This window comes from Anabas testudineus, chromosome 16 (assembly GCF_900324465.2).
Source record: "Anabas testudineus chromosome 16, fAnaTes1.2, whole genome shotgun sequence".
Classification (NCBI taxonomy): Eukaryota; Metazoa; Chordata; class Actinopteri; order Anabantiformes; family Anabantidae; genus Anabas; species Anabas testudineus.
Window position 1 is genome coordinate 5,913,360 of NC_046625.1, and position 15,835 is coordinate 5,929,194.

At 35.2% G+C, this 15,835-nt stretch overlaps 2 protein-coding genes across 2 annotated transcripts; both read left to right on the forward strand.

Moving 5' to 3' along the window:
- The first annotated feature begins 4,503 nt into the window (after positions 1-4,503).
- LOC113169038 (sialic acid-binding Ig-like lectin 5) lies at positions 4,504-9,696 on the forward strand. Its single transcript, XM_026370168.1, has 8 exons — positions 4,504-4,571; positions 5,701-5,843; positions 6,392-6,712; positions 6,855-7,136; positions 7,235-7,522; positions 7,640-7,745; positions 8,570-8,639; positions 9,013-9,696. The coding sequence occupies exons 1-8, from the start codon at positions 4,504-4,506 to the stop codon at positions 9,109-9,111; spliced, it is 1,377 nt and encodes a 458-aa protein (XP_026225953.1). The 3' UTR covers positions 9,112-9,696.
- Positions 9,697-11,248: 1,552 nt separating this feature from the next.
- On the forward strand, positions 11,249-14,608 carry LOC113169041 (sialic acid-binding Ig-like lectin 14). The gene is made up of 7 exons (XM_026370170.1): positions 11,249-11,312; positions 11,716-12,159; positions 12,627-12,944; positions 13,052-13,258; positions 13,441-13,534; positions 13,809-13,866; positions 14,246-14,608. The coding sequence occupies exons 1-7, from the start codon at positions 11,249-11,251 to the stop codon at positions 14,606-14,608; spliced, it is 1,548 nt and encodes a 515-aa protein (XP_026225955.1).
- Positions 14,609-15,835: the final 1,227 nt, after the last annotated feature.

Genomic DNA, 15,835 nt, shown 5'->3' on the forward strand with positions numbered 1-15,835 from the left:
TCTACACAAAATCGAACTTCATGCAGCTATAACTTTGCAGAAAAAGTGTCCCTAGCCTTTATTCTTCATTTTTTTATACAACCTTAGTGCGGAAGCATACATGTGCATGAATGCACAGATGGTGGTTAGAGTCTTGTATTTTAATGTTAAGTTGAAAATAGGAAGTTATCAGAGGCACTCTGAGCACACAGTGTTGCCAAATGAGGAAATCCACAGATGAATACCCACTACAGTGACATTGCTCAGAACAGTACCTACACATTTTGCACAGTAGATGAAGACACTAAGACGCCAAATAGAGACCGGGATGGACCCAGACACTTTGCATTTTAAAATACTATGAGTCACAGTGTGCACAGTGTCTGTTCTGCAATGTTCTATACAAGATAAATGACAAGAAGCTATTTTGTTCATAATCTTCTTCAAGACTACTTAAAGGAACGACACTGGTTGGTTGGTCGGTTTCTCAAGATAACCAGAATTTTTTTAATGCTTGTGCAACTGTCATTAACTTCCCTTTTCTAAATCAGTTCACGATTAAGTGCATAATCATGCAACAAAAATGGTTTCCCTTTATTAATTAGCATTTAAAATATATGTTCCTAGATTGATGCATAATTACATATAATGAAATCATACTCATATTAAATTGTTATTTAACTCATTAATTAACAATTTAACACAAAGAAGGAAGAGGTTACAAAGTGAGGAGAGGAAGAGTTGGTTACGAGCAGAGTCGCACAGAAGAAGAAGACTCAGTGTGGACAGAAGAGAGCAGAAAAACAAGACAGGTGAAACACAGTAAGTAACTGAAGTCACTGCTTTGTTAAAGTTTTCTTTTATTGTGAAATTTAGAGGACTAAATAAGTATTGAACCAGAGACAGACAAGAACCCTGGTGGAGACTTCTGATATTTATTGTTCAGAGCTGTTGCACTGTTGCATGTCAGGGGGCCGATGGAAACCCCAGGGGAAAGTTGTAGTCAAATGTAATCTCATAAATGTGGAATAGGTGAACATGTAACATGAAGCTGTTTTTGGTCCAGTTTGATTAACCTAACTTCCTGTATGTTTATTGCACTTCTTGTATTGTGTTGTTGTAGTTGTTGTAGTGGTGCATCTGAAGTGAGCAGTTTGCCTCGTGGAGACACAGACGAGAGTCTCATCTGCCAAATCAAAATGTTCATTCTCTTCTGAATGGTGCTCTTCGCTGTTAAATGTATGATGTGCAGTTTTATTGCAATGTTGTAATGAGATCAAATTTGAATGCTACAGATAGTTTAAACAAAAGACTTTTTTTATGAGTTGCTATATTTTATATTCTCAGCAGTTGCAAGAAAACTGACCAAATCACTGACCAACACCTAAAGTGAAATGTAGTGATATGTTAACACTTGGGTCCCAGAACAAGAATGGACAATCATCAGTGCCTGAGCCAAACTCAAATCAGAATAACTGCAACATCACCATCATTAACAAAAAGATAGACTCTGGATCACATCAGCTCAGAGTTGATGGAATCCTTAATGGGAAAAAAATATACCTGTTGTCTGATCTGACAACCATCAGTGTAAAAGTTATGAAAATCTATATCATATCACTGAATATGTTTATTGTAGTGATGGTAACACCAAGGTAGTATTTGTGCTTTGTTGACCTCTGTAGACAACAATCAGGAACTGCAGTAACACTGACAGAACTTTATATTTCCCTATTACTGCATCACTGTGCTTACTGTCCTTTGTGCTAACTGGAATTTACTTTACAAGTTCTATTGGAAGTGAACAGTCATTTCTATGTTTGCTCATTAGATTCAGTTAATTAACTACATCACCCTGATTTTCTGTGTTTTCACCCACTTACGATCTGACAGCAGGACCCAATATCTCACTGATCTGCCCTGATCCTTGTCTCTGCTCTGGATCTGATCCACATATCACTTGGATGTGGACAAGTGCAGGAAATAATGACAACAAGAGTATAGAAATATTTTTAGACTACGTCAGAGCAGAGAACCAGATTTTCAAAAATGCTGCAGAAGAAGAACAAAATTAAATGGTCAAATTTTAGACTAACATGGTGTTTTGTCTTGTCAAAGACAGTAAATGTGAAAGATAATTAATTGTTGTGTTATAAACTGATAATATTTGGCAATTATATTGTCAACTGAGATAAATAAAGAAAACCTAACTGTGACATTTAAGTAGATTGCAGTTTACTTTGAAAATGTTTAAGTTTAATTTATTGTCTGTCATGCTGAGCACTTGAAAATACCCGAGTATTTAAAGCACTTAAAATACACTCCTGAGCACTTTAAATACAGTAAAAACTAACTATATTACCGATATAATGGTATATCGGTAAAATTTTTGAGTTCTTTTTACCGATTGCTTTCCTTAACAGTTAAGCAAATAAATAATAGAGAATTTGAATTTTCCCTTCTCTCATTGTTATGTAGTTGTATTTCCAACACAGTGCACATTTTAAAGGTTTCTCTGTATCCAACCCTGAATATATTATCTGACTATGTCATAAACAACATATGTATTCATACAAAAAATACATTGACACATAAATATATATGTAGGTACCAATCATTGGCAAATTGCAGCTCTGATTCTTTGAGTCACAATTGGATTGAAAATCGTTGATCACTGAATGTTTCTTTAGTAAAATTAAAGTTATTACTTGTGTCGTGTGTGTTTATAGAGTTCATCATAGTTCATTACTGTATAATGTTCATTGTAATGTTCCAGTGGTGAAGAACAGAATCTCTACTACAGTGTCAGCACCAGACCAGAGTCATTGTTATCCAAAATGCTACAAGGTGCAAGTATTTTGAAACAAGTGGTAACTGGAACTGCTTTAAGTTCTTGAAGACTTTTCCTCTTCCATCCAGATGGTTTCATCAGTTCTGACTGACTGGTTGGAAAAGCAGACTTATAAACCCTGTTGAGTCACTGAGTTGTTAACACTTGATGGTCTTGGGGAGCTGGCATCTCTGTGCTGTGCCATACAATTATAAAGCTGTAGTTTGGACTGTCCTGTGTATAGATTTATACTTTCTTCACTGCATTCACCTGTGTGTGGGTGTGTTAATATGATTAACATATGAACATTATTAATAACATAAATGATGAGTCCAAAGTACATTTATTCTTAACATATCAATAAAATGAACACAGGCAATGTTCCCAACTATTCAATCTTCAACAATGTTTTTTCTTTTGGGAAAGTATCCATTCTTGCAGTTCAACGTACAGATATGTGACTCCAGTGTTATCAACACTTTTACGATTGTGTTCAGGCATCACAGCACTAGATTAAGGTGAGGGAAAGATTGTGGATTAACAGACAAAAATCTAACAGTTGGTTAAAGATGAGCTTAAGCCACTCCTCTTCCCCTGTACCAGCACAATAGACGTTGTAGGTGCCAAGAAAATTGTCAAAGCAGATGCAGCCTAAAAAAAGCTGTGAGTGAAACTGTACAGAAACTATTTAGGTGAAAACTGCCCCTTCAGATAAATAGAGCCCGGGAGGACAGTTCAATCTATTTCATGATAAATTACTTAATGAAAGAGATTTGAAGATGAGTGACTGTGACATTCATACTTAGTTCTACTATTGATGGACTGTTGCTCCAGCGACTCTCCTATAACCAGTTTCTACCACAGAGATGTGATCTTCAAACGCTCGTACTTAACTAATGTGACCACGATACATCACTTCTCTAAATGTTCAGATCATTCAACTAAATTGGACATTATATTTATATTAAAGTGTTAGTGCTTCACAGTGTTTGCTTTGCATAAACATCACAACTAAATTTAGCTAAATATATGAAAACACTGAGACTTCAACAATATGTGTAATTTTTAAAATTGTACACTCATTTCATAAGTTTCTTCCTAATTTCAGAGACTTTGTAGAAGATGCATAGTAACACAAATACATCATTTATAGCTCATAGTTTTCACAAGCTCATATATTTATTAATCGCATTTCATATTTTACAATTTCTAGATCAGTCATATGTCTTATAGTTTTTTGAAGCACTTTTGTTTAACTGATGCAAAGTCTGCCCTTCAAGTCAAGTCACTTCCTGTATTTTAAAATGTGACCAGTATCTGCTACATGTGCTGTGTCTGTTTCTTCTGATACACAGAAGTGTCTCAAGGTTCTGTCATGTGTATAGTAGATACTGTAGATAATTTAGCACCTTAAACAGGAAGTTATGAGATAATTAACAAAGACAAAAATGTTTAAAAAGGTCTGACTTCAGTGTCTTTTTGACAACTTTCAACAAGACTTTACATAATAAACCGTTTTTTCCAAAACCCTACATGCAGTTATATTTAAGATATTTTGTTTATAAATCTTCAGGTATTAATTAAGTAGTCAACATACAGATTTACATTTTTCCAAATTGCATATGTTGTATTTATTTATTTTTTGGTAGGTTTTAGCTGTGATAGTCTGAGGAGACAGTAATTAATAACCAGCAATGTGTCGAGAAACTTCCTGGAAGCTTGTTGTACTGAGGGAGGAAGTAAAAAAGGACGAAGAAGAGAAGTAAAGACCATTTAGAGAAGAGGACAGAGAAGAGAGAAGAAGGCCGGAGCACAAGACAGACGTGACTGTAATAACTGTTTTATTGTTTTAAATAGTGAACTGTATCATGTCTTCAGTTTTACTTCGATGTTTCATAAAGTCATTTTAAACCTTATAGTCATTTAGGAAGATTTAGAGGTTAGATCAGATAGATCTGAGCTTTTTTTCATTAGGTGAGTTTAGCAGCTCAATGAGCATCAAAATGATAATCATAACCCTGAAGATGATGTTAGTGAAATGGGAACTATAGAACTGTTAAACATGCAACATGCTTTATTTAAAGCTTTACAGTGAGACATGCTGTTATTTCTGATGTCATCATTTCAAATTTTTTTGTTGTACTTCTGAAAGGAAGAAGTTTGTCCTGTGGAGGGAGAGACCGACCGTCTCAATCACTGAATTAGGATGTTTGTTCTCATCTGGGTGGCTCTAGTCTTCTGTGTCAGAGGCAACAAATCAGTTGAAAGTACATTACGCAGCCTTAATGTTGATTTATTAAGATGCCGACACTTAACACAAAGTTTATTTTTTATCTTCCCACAGAATTAATTGTTTTCTTCTGCCTGTTGTAATTCCCTGAAACTATGATGATCTATTCATTGTTTGAAATCAGGAAGAGGTGTTTTTAAAAACAAATTACTAAATTTATGGGGGAAGAAAAAACTTGAATATTCAGCATAGAAACTGTCTATTTCTCTAATTTCTTAATTTACGATATATAATAAATTAAATCTGACAAAAAATAATGAGCTGTGACACACTATGTACATACATCATAGAAAGTATTCTAAAAATAAAAGTATTCTCTTATGTTATAGAAATCTATTCCTCTGCTTTTTTAACAAATGTTTTGTCTTTTCTTCTTTTTGTTAACAGTGACCTCATCATTAGAAAAGAACTGTGAAAGTGGATCCTATTGTATAAACCTTACTAAGGGAGAAATAACAGCAGAGACTGGACTCTGTGTGGTTTTACCATGTTCTTTCACTACTGAAGCTAATTTCAGTGTCAAAGGGTTAAGTTGGTTCAAATGTAATTCAGCTGCACAAAATAAATGTGATAAATCTGACACTGCCAAACTAATATTTAGCTCCAGTAATAATGAAAAGATTGAGCCTGAGTTTAAAGGACGAGTGTCGCTGTTGGAGCCTGATGTGAGTAAGAAAAACTGCAGCATCATTATCAATGACCTCAGAGAATCAGACTCTGGATCATATCAGCTCAGAGTTAATGGTAACAGGAATGGAAATACAGATGGCTTCACATTCACTTCTACAGCAAATATTACTGTTACAGGTATTAACAGCCACAACAAATACTGTATGTACAGTGGAAATGTTTGTTCCTAAAGCTGCATACACCAACATATTTAGCTCTTTAGATTCTTGAGATATTAAACTGTGAGATTTTTACTACTGCTGTAATGAAATAGAGATCAACAGTATTATTGTATTACTTTTCCGTTTACTATTTTATTTGTGTAGTACCAAGGAAATGTTTAAATGATATTTACAGAGTTGATTTGTGTGATTTGGCTGAAATAATACTTTAATGAGACATAGAGTAATAATTAATTATTCTCAGATTGAGACCAGTAGGATCTGTAACAATAGTGACAGAGCTTCCTTCTATGTACCTTCCTGCCATGTTCTGCACTTATCGACCAGTTGAAATCTTGAACCAACAGATTAATTTGTCAAATTTGAACCTAATAATGATCCAGGTTGATTGTTCATTGACTGACTCCTGCTAATCCTCTTTCTGTATTTACTCTCTAATAGTTCTTAATCAGAAACCCACAGTGACAGTTCCTCCACTGATAGAGGGACATCAGACCACACTGACCTGCACTGCTCCTGGTCTCTGCTCTGGATCTGTTCCTGAAATCACCTGGACGTGGAGAAAACCAGGAGAGAACGACTCTCACATCCCAGGAAACATCACTGTTTTCAGCACTGAGACTCTGACTGCTGTCACACAGAGACACAGCTCAACTTTGACCTTTAACACTTCAACTGAACACCACAGCACAGAGGTCACCTGTAAGGTCAACTTCAATGGAAGTAAGACTATTACTGAGACAGTGACTCTGAATGTGACATGTAAGTAGATTCTGTATTTCGTTAAATTACATTTACATTAAATGTTTAACTTTATTGTTTTCCCAGCTCAGTGCAGATAATCTGAATCTTCAATGTCAATATGTGAAAGTGAGTGTTTTTGTTTTTAATTCTTTTTTGTTAGATGTTAAGAATCTGAATATCAGTGGACCTACAACTGTGAAACCGGGTGACACCCTGAATCTAACCTGCAGTGTTGATAGTTTCCCTGCATCTTCTATGACATGGACCAAATCTGGCTGCAATGAAAGTCTTAATAAAAATAATGAAAGTGAACCACTAACACAGGGTGGACAAGCCTTTCTTATCATCCATAATATGACAGCTGACCATTCTGGACAGTACATCTGCACAGCTAAACACCAAATCCAGACTCTGACTAAACACACTCATGTAACTGTGACATGTAAGTAGACTGAAGTTCACTTTAAAACGATGTATTTTTACACAGTAGAAGTTTAATTTATTAGTTTTGATGCTGAGATTCTCCTTGTTTGTTTGCAGCTCCTCCAAAGATCTTAAATGGCTCTGGATGTGTGAATCAATCTCAAGTCCTAACCTGTGTGTGTATCAGTCAGGGGGTTCCTTTACCCACCATCACATGGCCGCTGCTGAATATTAAATACTCTGTTTTTACAACTGGGTCACAACATACAGTTAACAGCAGCCTCACTGTTCCTCTGACCACTTCTAGCAGAACAACTATAGAGTGTGTCAGCAGCAATAAACATGGAGAAACAAAAGAAAACCTCACTATAAGAAATGACTTGAAACAAAAGGATGCCGGGTACTGTAAGTGTTCAGAAGTGTTTTTTTTATTATTATATTATTGCTTGTTTTGTGTTAGATTATGCTCAAAAACTACAAGGATCAACTGGATCTACAATTTTTTGTCCCCTTTGTCTCCAGATACATTCACAAGTTTGTTCATTAAGTGTCAACAATACATCATCAAGATTTTGATCGTGACACTTCTTTCTGGAGCCATCATCTGTTTTGCAAGAGAACGTTACAGGTACAGTTGTATTTATTGCTCACGATGTGTTTTGATTCTCAGTTTTAATTTGTTGTTGTTTTAGTTGTTGTTGTTATCAGTCAAAAAGAGAAATTCAGGTCAAATCACGACCACTTCACATACAGTAAATAACAACTATGTTCATGTGTTCTTTCTTCTGCCTCCAGTCATTTTACCATTTACTGTCATACACAGTTAGCTCCGTTCCATAATTGAAGGCATGTAGATTTTTTTGTCCCCTTTACACCAAAACACTTAGTCAAGACTTTCAGCTTTAATTTTAATTGACAAAGATTGCATTAACCATTCTGGAATTACACATACTCACACCCCATTGCTGTAGCTCCTGAATGGTTTATGCCATACTTTTGTCAAACCCTTGAACTAAAGCTGAGAGTCTTGAATTTCTCACATCTTGAGTGTTTCATTTCAAATTAAATGTGATGGATGTGGAGAGGATAAAATACTTATAAATATTACATTATTTATGGACCTACTATAAGTGTGCATGAAGCATACACATTCAGACTATAGAGACAAGAAAACTGAGCTTTAAAGCTGTTTTTTCTGTGATTGTCATGTTGTTGTTTTCCCAAGTAACAGTGCAGATTTTACAAATCTCTCTCAATCCCCCCGAATAATATTAAAAAAAAGCTTATAATGGTGGAAAGTTCAGCGACTGTATGTGATCAAACCATCAAAATGACAAATGTGGTTCTTTTGTAAAACCCAATTTTTTAAGTGACTTTATATAATGAAATTTGCTTTTTAAATGTTATGTTATTTGTTAACATTGGTCTGTGTTGGTTCACATTTTCATTCAGAAATAAACAGATGAGCTCTGGAAATCTGACTGAGAAGATGGAGATGGTGACCACTCAAGCTGTTCCACTGGTATGTACGTTATGTTACAGCTGTTTATATCATTGCACATGGTTATGACTGATTAGATATTTATTAAATGCTAAATATTAGTCTTGTGTTGAACATGCAGTTCTATTATTACCGGTACTCTTTTATTTCGACCCCGTAAGAGATGAAATGTATAAAAGAAAAGATTGAATCTGAGTCACTGGGTTCATTTTCTCCACTATAATGCAGTTTAAGCATTACTTAAACAATGCTTTTACAAATCAAGGGAAACAAACAATACAGAATTTGTAGGAGGTTTTTGTGTTTAGATGAGGCTGACATGAGTTGGGTACAGAATTGTCTGACATATATCCAGCTGGAATCTAGTGTAACATTTGTGCATTGTACCTGACAGGTTGATGCAGGTCATGAAGAGGAAGATGACGGGACTCAATACGAAGAGGCAGCTGAAGCTGCTACACAGTCAACGCCTGATGGTCATATTGAAACTTGAAACATATGAAAATCTAAAATCTCTGGGCTAAGGCGTTATGGGTGTTTCCAACATTCTTACTCTTTTATTAATCACCATAAATATGCTGTCAAAGAATTTACAGCCATTGTAAAAAAACAGCTATTGATTTCCTTAAAGTACAAAGAGATGAGTGTGACTGTATAATACCAATGATCATGGACTAATTATTAAAAATAGAAATTACACTTCTCATAGTATAGTATAGTATCAAATATGTAGTGGCAGCAGTGTAACGTCAGCAGGATGCTGAATAGGTACCCTGTGTTGATCCTAACTTGAAGGAGAAAACTTTATCCACTGAATTTATTTCTTTTTTCTGTAGAGGCACTATCAACATGTTGTATTTTAACTTTTTATAATATATTTTATGTTGTGTTGTTGACAGTATCCTGCATTTTATCCTTGATGTTTTATTCTATGTTAAGCAGCATCTATGAACCTATGAATATATCATTATCGCCTGGTGCTGTAATAACAGGTTGAGTTGGACCAAGGTGATGGTACTGTAGGAAATGGGTCACTCCACCTTGAACTTTGGTGGTTCACACAGGTACATGTCTATAAACTGGATCTATTGAATTCTGCAAAAGACTTGTTATAAAATAGATATTTTTTTCTAAACACAACTGGATGTATTTTTAGACATGACTGCAGAGAAAAGTGACTTTCATAATCCACTGCACATGTGAATTTATGTCATGAAAGATGAGCTTAAGCCACTCCTCTTCTCCTGTACCAGCACAATAAACTTTGGTGGTGCCAAGAAAATTGTCAAAGCAGATGCAGCCCAAAAAAAGTACATTAGCTGTGAGTAAAACTGCATAGAAACTATTTAGATGAAAACTGTCCCTTCAGATAAACAAAGCCCAGACAAATGGTTCAATCTATTCCATGGTAAATTACTTAATGAATGAGATTTGAAGAAACTAATGCGACCACGATAAATCACTTCTCTAAATGTTCAGATCATTCAACTAAGACAGGACTGGAAATTATTTTCCAGATTAAACTGTTAGTGCTTCACAGTGTTTGCTTTGGATAAACATCACAACTAAATTCAATCTGTGTAATTTTTTTAATTGTACACTCATTTCATAAGTTACTTTTCATTTCAAAGACTTTGTAGAGGATGCAAAGTAACAAAAAGCTCATTTATAGCTCATAGTTTTCACAAGCTCATATATTTATTAATCACATTTCATATTTTACAATTTCTGGATCAGTCATATGTCTTATAGTTATTTTAAACACTTTTTGTTAAACTGATGCTGCTGCACTTCCTGTTTTTAAAATGTGACCTGTATCTGCCACATGTGGTGTGTGTGTTTCTTCTTTTGCCTATGATACACAGACATGTCTCGAGGTTCTGTCGTATGTACTGTAACTACTGATGATAACAGACTAGTTAGATGCCTCATTTAAGATATTTTGTCTTTAAATCTTCAGTTATTAATTCATTAGTCAACATACAGATTTACATTTTCCAAATTGCATATCTTGTATTTATTGTTCTTTTGGTAGGTTTTAGGTGTGACAGTCTGAGGAGATAATTAGTAGAGTAGAGTAATTAATAACCAGCAATGTGTCAAGAAACTTCCTGGAAACTTCTTGTACTGAGGGAGGAAGTGAAAAAGGATGAAGAAGAGAAGTAGAGACCATTTGGAGAAGAGGACAAAGACAGAAGAAGGCAGGAGCACAAGACAGACGTGACTGTAATAATTGTTTTATTGTTTTAAATAGTGAATTATATCATGTCTTCAGTTTTCCTTCACTGATTTCATAAAGCCTTTTTTGAACATTATAGTCATTTAGGAAGCTTTAGAGGTTAAATTACAGTAGATAGATCTGAGCTTTTTTTGATCAAGTTTATGAGTTTTTTTCTCTGCATCAGATTTTACAGCGAGCATCAAAATGATAATCATAACTCTGAAGATGATGACAGTAACATGTATTACTGGGAACTATGTTAACCATGCAACATGCTTTATTTAAACCTTTACAGTGAGACATGCTGTTATTTCTGGTGTCATCATTTCAAATTTTTTTGTTGTACTTCTGAAAGGAAGAAGTTTGTCCTGTGGAGGGAGAGACCGACTGTCTCAATCACTGAATTAGGATGTTTGTTCTCATCTGGGTGGCTCTAGTCTTCTGTGTCAGAGGCAACAAAGGTGAAGCTGAAGGTACAGTACGCAGCCTTAATGTTGATTTATTAAGATGCCGACACTAAACTAGTTTATTTTTTACACCATCTTCCCATAGAAGTAGTTCTGAAACTAGGATGATCTATTCATTGTTGGGGGAAATCAAGGAGAGGTGTTTTTTAAAGACAAATTGCTAAATTTGTGAGGAAAGATGAAACTTGAATATTCAGCATAGAAACTGTATCAACAGTGATGTTCTATTTCTATCATTTCTTCATTTATGATATATAATAAATGAAATCTGATAAAATAATGAGCTGTGACACACTATATACATACATCATAGGAAGATTTTAAAAATAAAAGTATTCTCTTATGTTATAAAAATCTATTCCTCTGCTTTTTTAACAAATGTTTTCTCTTTTCTTCTTTTTGTTAACAGCGACCTCATCATCAGAAAACTACTGTCAAACTGGATCCTACTGTATAAACCTTATTAAGGGGGAAATAACAGCAGAGACTGGACTCTGTGTGGTTTTACCATGTTCTTTCACTACTAAAGCTGATTTCAGTGTCAAAGAGTTTATTTGGTTCAAATGTAATTCAGCTACAAAAGAAAAATGTGATAAACCTGAAGTTGCCAAACTAATATTTAACTCCAGTAATAATGAAAACATTGAGCCTGAGTTTAAAAGACGAGTGTCGCTGTTGGAGCCTGATGTGAGTAAGAAAAACTGCAGCATCATCATCAACCACCTCCGAGAATCAGACTCTGGATCATATCAGCTCAGAGTTAATGGTAACAGGAATGGAAATACAGATGGCTTCACATTCACTTCTACAGCAACTATTACTGTTACAGGTATTAACAGCCACAACAAATACTGTATGTACAGTGGAAATGTTTGATCTTAAAGCTACATACACCAACATATTTAGCTCTTTAGATTCTTGAGACATTAAACTGAGAGATTTTTACTACTGCTGTAATGAAATAGAGATCAACAGTATTAATTGTATTACTTTTCTTTTTACTATTTTACTTTTGTACTTCAAGAAAATGACATATAATATTTACAGAGTTGGTTTTGTGTGATTTAGCTGAAATAATAATTTAATGAAACATAGAGTAATGTTTGTTCTTATTTATTCTCAGATTGAGACCAGTAGGATCTGTAACAATAGTGACAGAGCTTCCTTCTATGTACCTTCCTGCCATGTTTTGCACTTATCGACCAGTTGAAATCTTGAACCAACAGATTAATTTGTCAAATTTGAACCTAATAATGATCCAGGTTGATTGTTCATTGACTGACTCCTGCTAATCCTCTTTCTCTATTCATTCCCTAATAGTTAGTCAGAAACCCACAGTGACAGTTCCTCCACTGATAGAGGGACATCAGACCACACTGACCTGCATTGCTCCTGGCCTCTGCTCTGGATCTGTTCCTGAAATCACCTGGACGTGGAGAAAACCAGGAGAGAACGACTCTCACATCCCAGGAAACATCACTGAAATCAGTACTGAGACTCTGACTGCTGTCACACAGAGACACAGCTCAACTTTGACCTTTAACACTTCAGCTGAACACCACAACACAGAGGTCACCTGTAAGGTCAACTTCAATGGGAGCAAGACTACAGAGGAGACAGTGACTCTGAATGTGATCTGTGAGTAATAGATTCTGTGTTTCGAAAATGTTAAATTTTTACATTAATCAAATACATGTGTAGATATTATTAGCAGTGATGCTGAGATTCTCCTTGTTTGTTTGCAGCTCCTCCAAAGATCTTAAATGGCTCTGGATGTATGAATCAATCCCACGTCCTAACCTGTGTGTGTATCAGTCAGGGGGTTCCTTTACCCACCATCACATGGTCACTGCTGAATATTAAATACTCTGTTTTTAACACTGTGTCACAACATACAGTTAACAGCAGCCTCACTGCTCCTCTGACCACTTCTAGCAGAACAACTATAGAGTGTGTCAGCAGCAATGAACATGGAGAAACAAAATAAAATCTCACTGTAAGAAATGACTTGAAACAAAAGGACGTACTGAGAACTGTAAGTGTTCACAAGTTTATCATTACTGAAGTTCTAAATTATCACCAACAACAACACACAGTAGTTATAACCTCAGTTATTTTACTCTTTTGACCCCAGTTACCCTCAGAGACTTGTTAAATAACTCGTGGCTACACGTCATTGTTGCATTTTTGCTCGGGATACTTCTTTCTGCAACCATCATCTACTGCAGGTACAGTTTTATTATCTTTGCATTATTGTGATTTCATATTTATTTAGACTTTTTTTTTGATAATCTGTCATTAAATATCATAACAGTGTTTTAAGTTATTTGTCCAATTTACTGCAAATAACTAGCACTTTAATAAATGCTAACTATTGTCAGAGGTATATCATAATGAAAATGTGTTAGAGTTCACTAACTGCATAGGCTGAAATATTCAACATCACATAAGATACTTGTTATTTGTTAACATTTGTCACTGTAAAATTAAATTTTCCTTCAGGAAAAAACAGAAGTGCTCTGAAGATTTGGCTGAGTATGTGGAGATAGCGACCACTCGGGTAGTTCCACTGGTATTTCTACTATATTTATTTATCTGTTATCACATTTCTATATGATATGTTTGTTATTTGTTAAGTTACTGCTGAATATCATTGTTTATTTTACCTCAAGTCTGAGAGATGTCATATAAAGTACTGAAAAGATTTGATCTGTTTTATTGTCACAATATTTTTTATTGTTTTGTAATACAGTGTAAACTTTACTTTCACAATGCTTGTACAGTACAACTCCAGAGAGGCAAAGAACAGATGATTTAGTGAAATAAACACAGCCTTCAAAATTTAAATTACCTTTGTGTTTAGTTGAAACTGAAACGTACTCAGATCTATATAGTATTGAATTGCAGTTGTCTTTTCATTTCTCCACTGTACCTGACAGGTTGCTACTGGACAAGAAGTGGAAGATGACTGGACTCATGACCACCCTGGGGAGTCAGCACCTGCTGATGATGATGTGGAAGTAGAAGCACAGTATTCTAACATTGACTTCTCCTTGTTGAAAAGAAAGAATCCCACAGAGGTAAAGAAGAGAGAAACCACAGAGACAGAGTACACTGAAATTAAGAAAGAAACAACATGTGAGAGACAATATAATGGAGGAGAGGAAGGTGACATGTTGGAAGTCAATGGAGCGATCACAGATGAAGATAAGGAGACAGAACAGTGTATTCTAGCAATAGAGGAGGGAGGTGAGGATGTGGCACTGTATTCTACTGTTAATAAAGTACTGCATAAGATTTAACTTTATAGCTTAAAGATAAAGTAATTATTTTTGGAAAACCTTTTTTTAGACATGTGCTCCAAACTACATCTTAATGTGGAGCAGTGTTGTAGAAGCCATCAGTGATGCACACTCATTGAACAGCACTGCAGAGAGAGGGTGGGCTGAAGACATTTTGAGTTTCCTGTGCTTTATTAATTTGCATATTGTAGCTTCAGCTATTGGTGAATTTGAGCATGAGTGTGAAATGGAAGCGTCATTAGCTGAAGTAGGTAAAATTAGCTTTACACGAATCTTCTTATAAAGCTAATCTGTATATAAGTGCTTGAAACATCACAGTAGTGGAAATGAAACCTGTTAAAAAACCTGTGAAATTTAACACATCACTTCAAGAAATATTTTTACGCTTTGTCTGCATAGAAAATATAAGTATGCAGACACACTTTACATGATTACATGGTAAGAAATAAATGCAGCTGCAAAATAAAGCAACCAGAGTTTGTGTTTTGCATGTTTTTGCAATTTGCATGAGCTGTTGAGGGCAGGTGGAGTGTTTGTTCAAAAATGATTCAGTCAAGTGGGCTCACCTGTCCACAACTTTGCAGTCCATGAACAAGACACTGAAATTTATTACAAATAGATCCCTGGGGCCCAACTCAATGTCATTAAGTCATCAGTGTTGATGCGAGGCAAACTGAGAGGTGCTTTGGACTGCTGGAGTGTGTCTGTCTGGCTGTTTCTCAGTTCTACACAAAATCTAACTCACACTTTCTGTCTGACACAACTTTGGTGAGGAAGCGTACATGTGCCTGAACACACAGATGGTGTTTAGAGACATGCATTTTAATGTTAATTTGAAAATGGGAAGTTACCAGAGGCACTCTGAGCACACAGTGGTGCTAAATAAGGAAATCCACAGATCGATACCCACTACTGCGACATTGCTCAGAACAGTACCTACACATTTTGCACAGTAGATAAAGACACTAAGACGCCAAATAGAACATGCATTTGAAACTAGACTTACAGTATTTGTTGTTTTATTTGTTTTTACACGTGAATAATCTGATGCAGCCCCTAGGCTAATATCTTAGGCACCTAAATAAAAATACTTGTTAAGTTTAGGAAATTATGCATAACCAGTTCTTTTGTTCTGTAAAATTGTTACAGATGTGTTCACTGTCTTTATTTCTTAATCAGTTTTTAGGTCAATAGAAATAATTTCTATTGGGATTAATGTTTTTATAT

Excerpts from the sequence above, each read along its gene's own strand:
- LOC113169041 (XM_026370170.1), top strand. The coding sequence starts at position 11,249 with ATGTTTGTTCTCATCTGGGTGGCTCTAGTCTTCTGTGTCAGAGGCAAC. Across the intron at positions 12,160-12,626 it reads TAACAGCCACAACAAATACT|TTAGTCAGAAACCCACAGTG; the intron begins GTATGTACAGTG and ends ATTCCCTAATAG. Across the intron at positions 13,535-13,808 it reads GCAACCATCATCTACTGCAG|GAAAAAACAGAAGTGCTCTG; the intron begins GTACAGTTTTAT and ends ATTTTCCTTCAG.
- LOC113169038 (XM_026370168.1), top strand. The coding sequence starts at position 4,504 with ATGTGTCGAGAAACTTCCTGGAAGCTTGTTGTACTGAGGGAGGAAGTA. Across the intron at positions 5,844-6,391 it reads ATATCAGCTCAGAGTTAATG|TTCTTAATCAGAAACCCACA; the intron begins GTAACAGGAATG and ends ACTCTCTAATAG. Across the intron at positions 7,523-7,639 it reads ACAAAAGGATGCCGGGTACT|ATACATTCACAAGTTTGTTC; the intron begins GTAAGTGTTCAG and ends CTTTGTCTCCAG.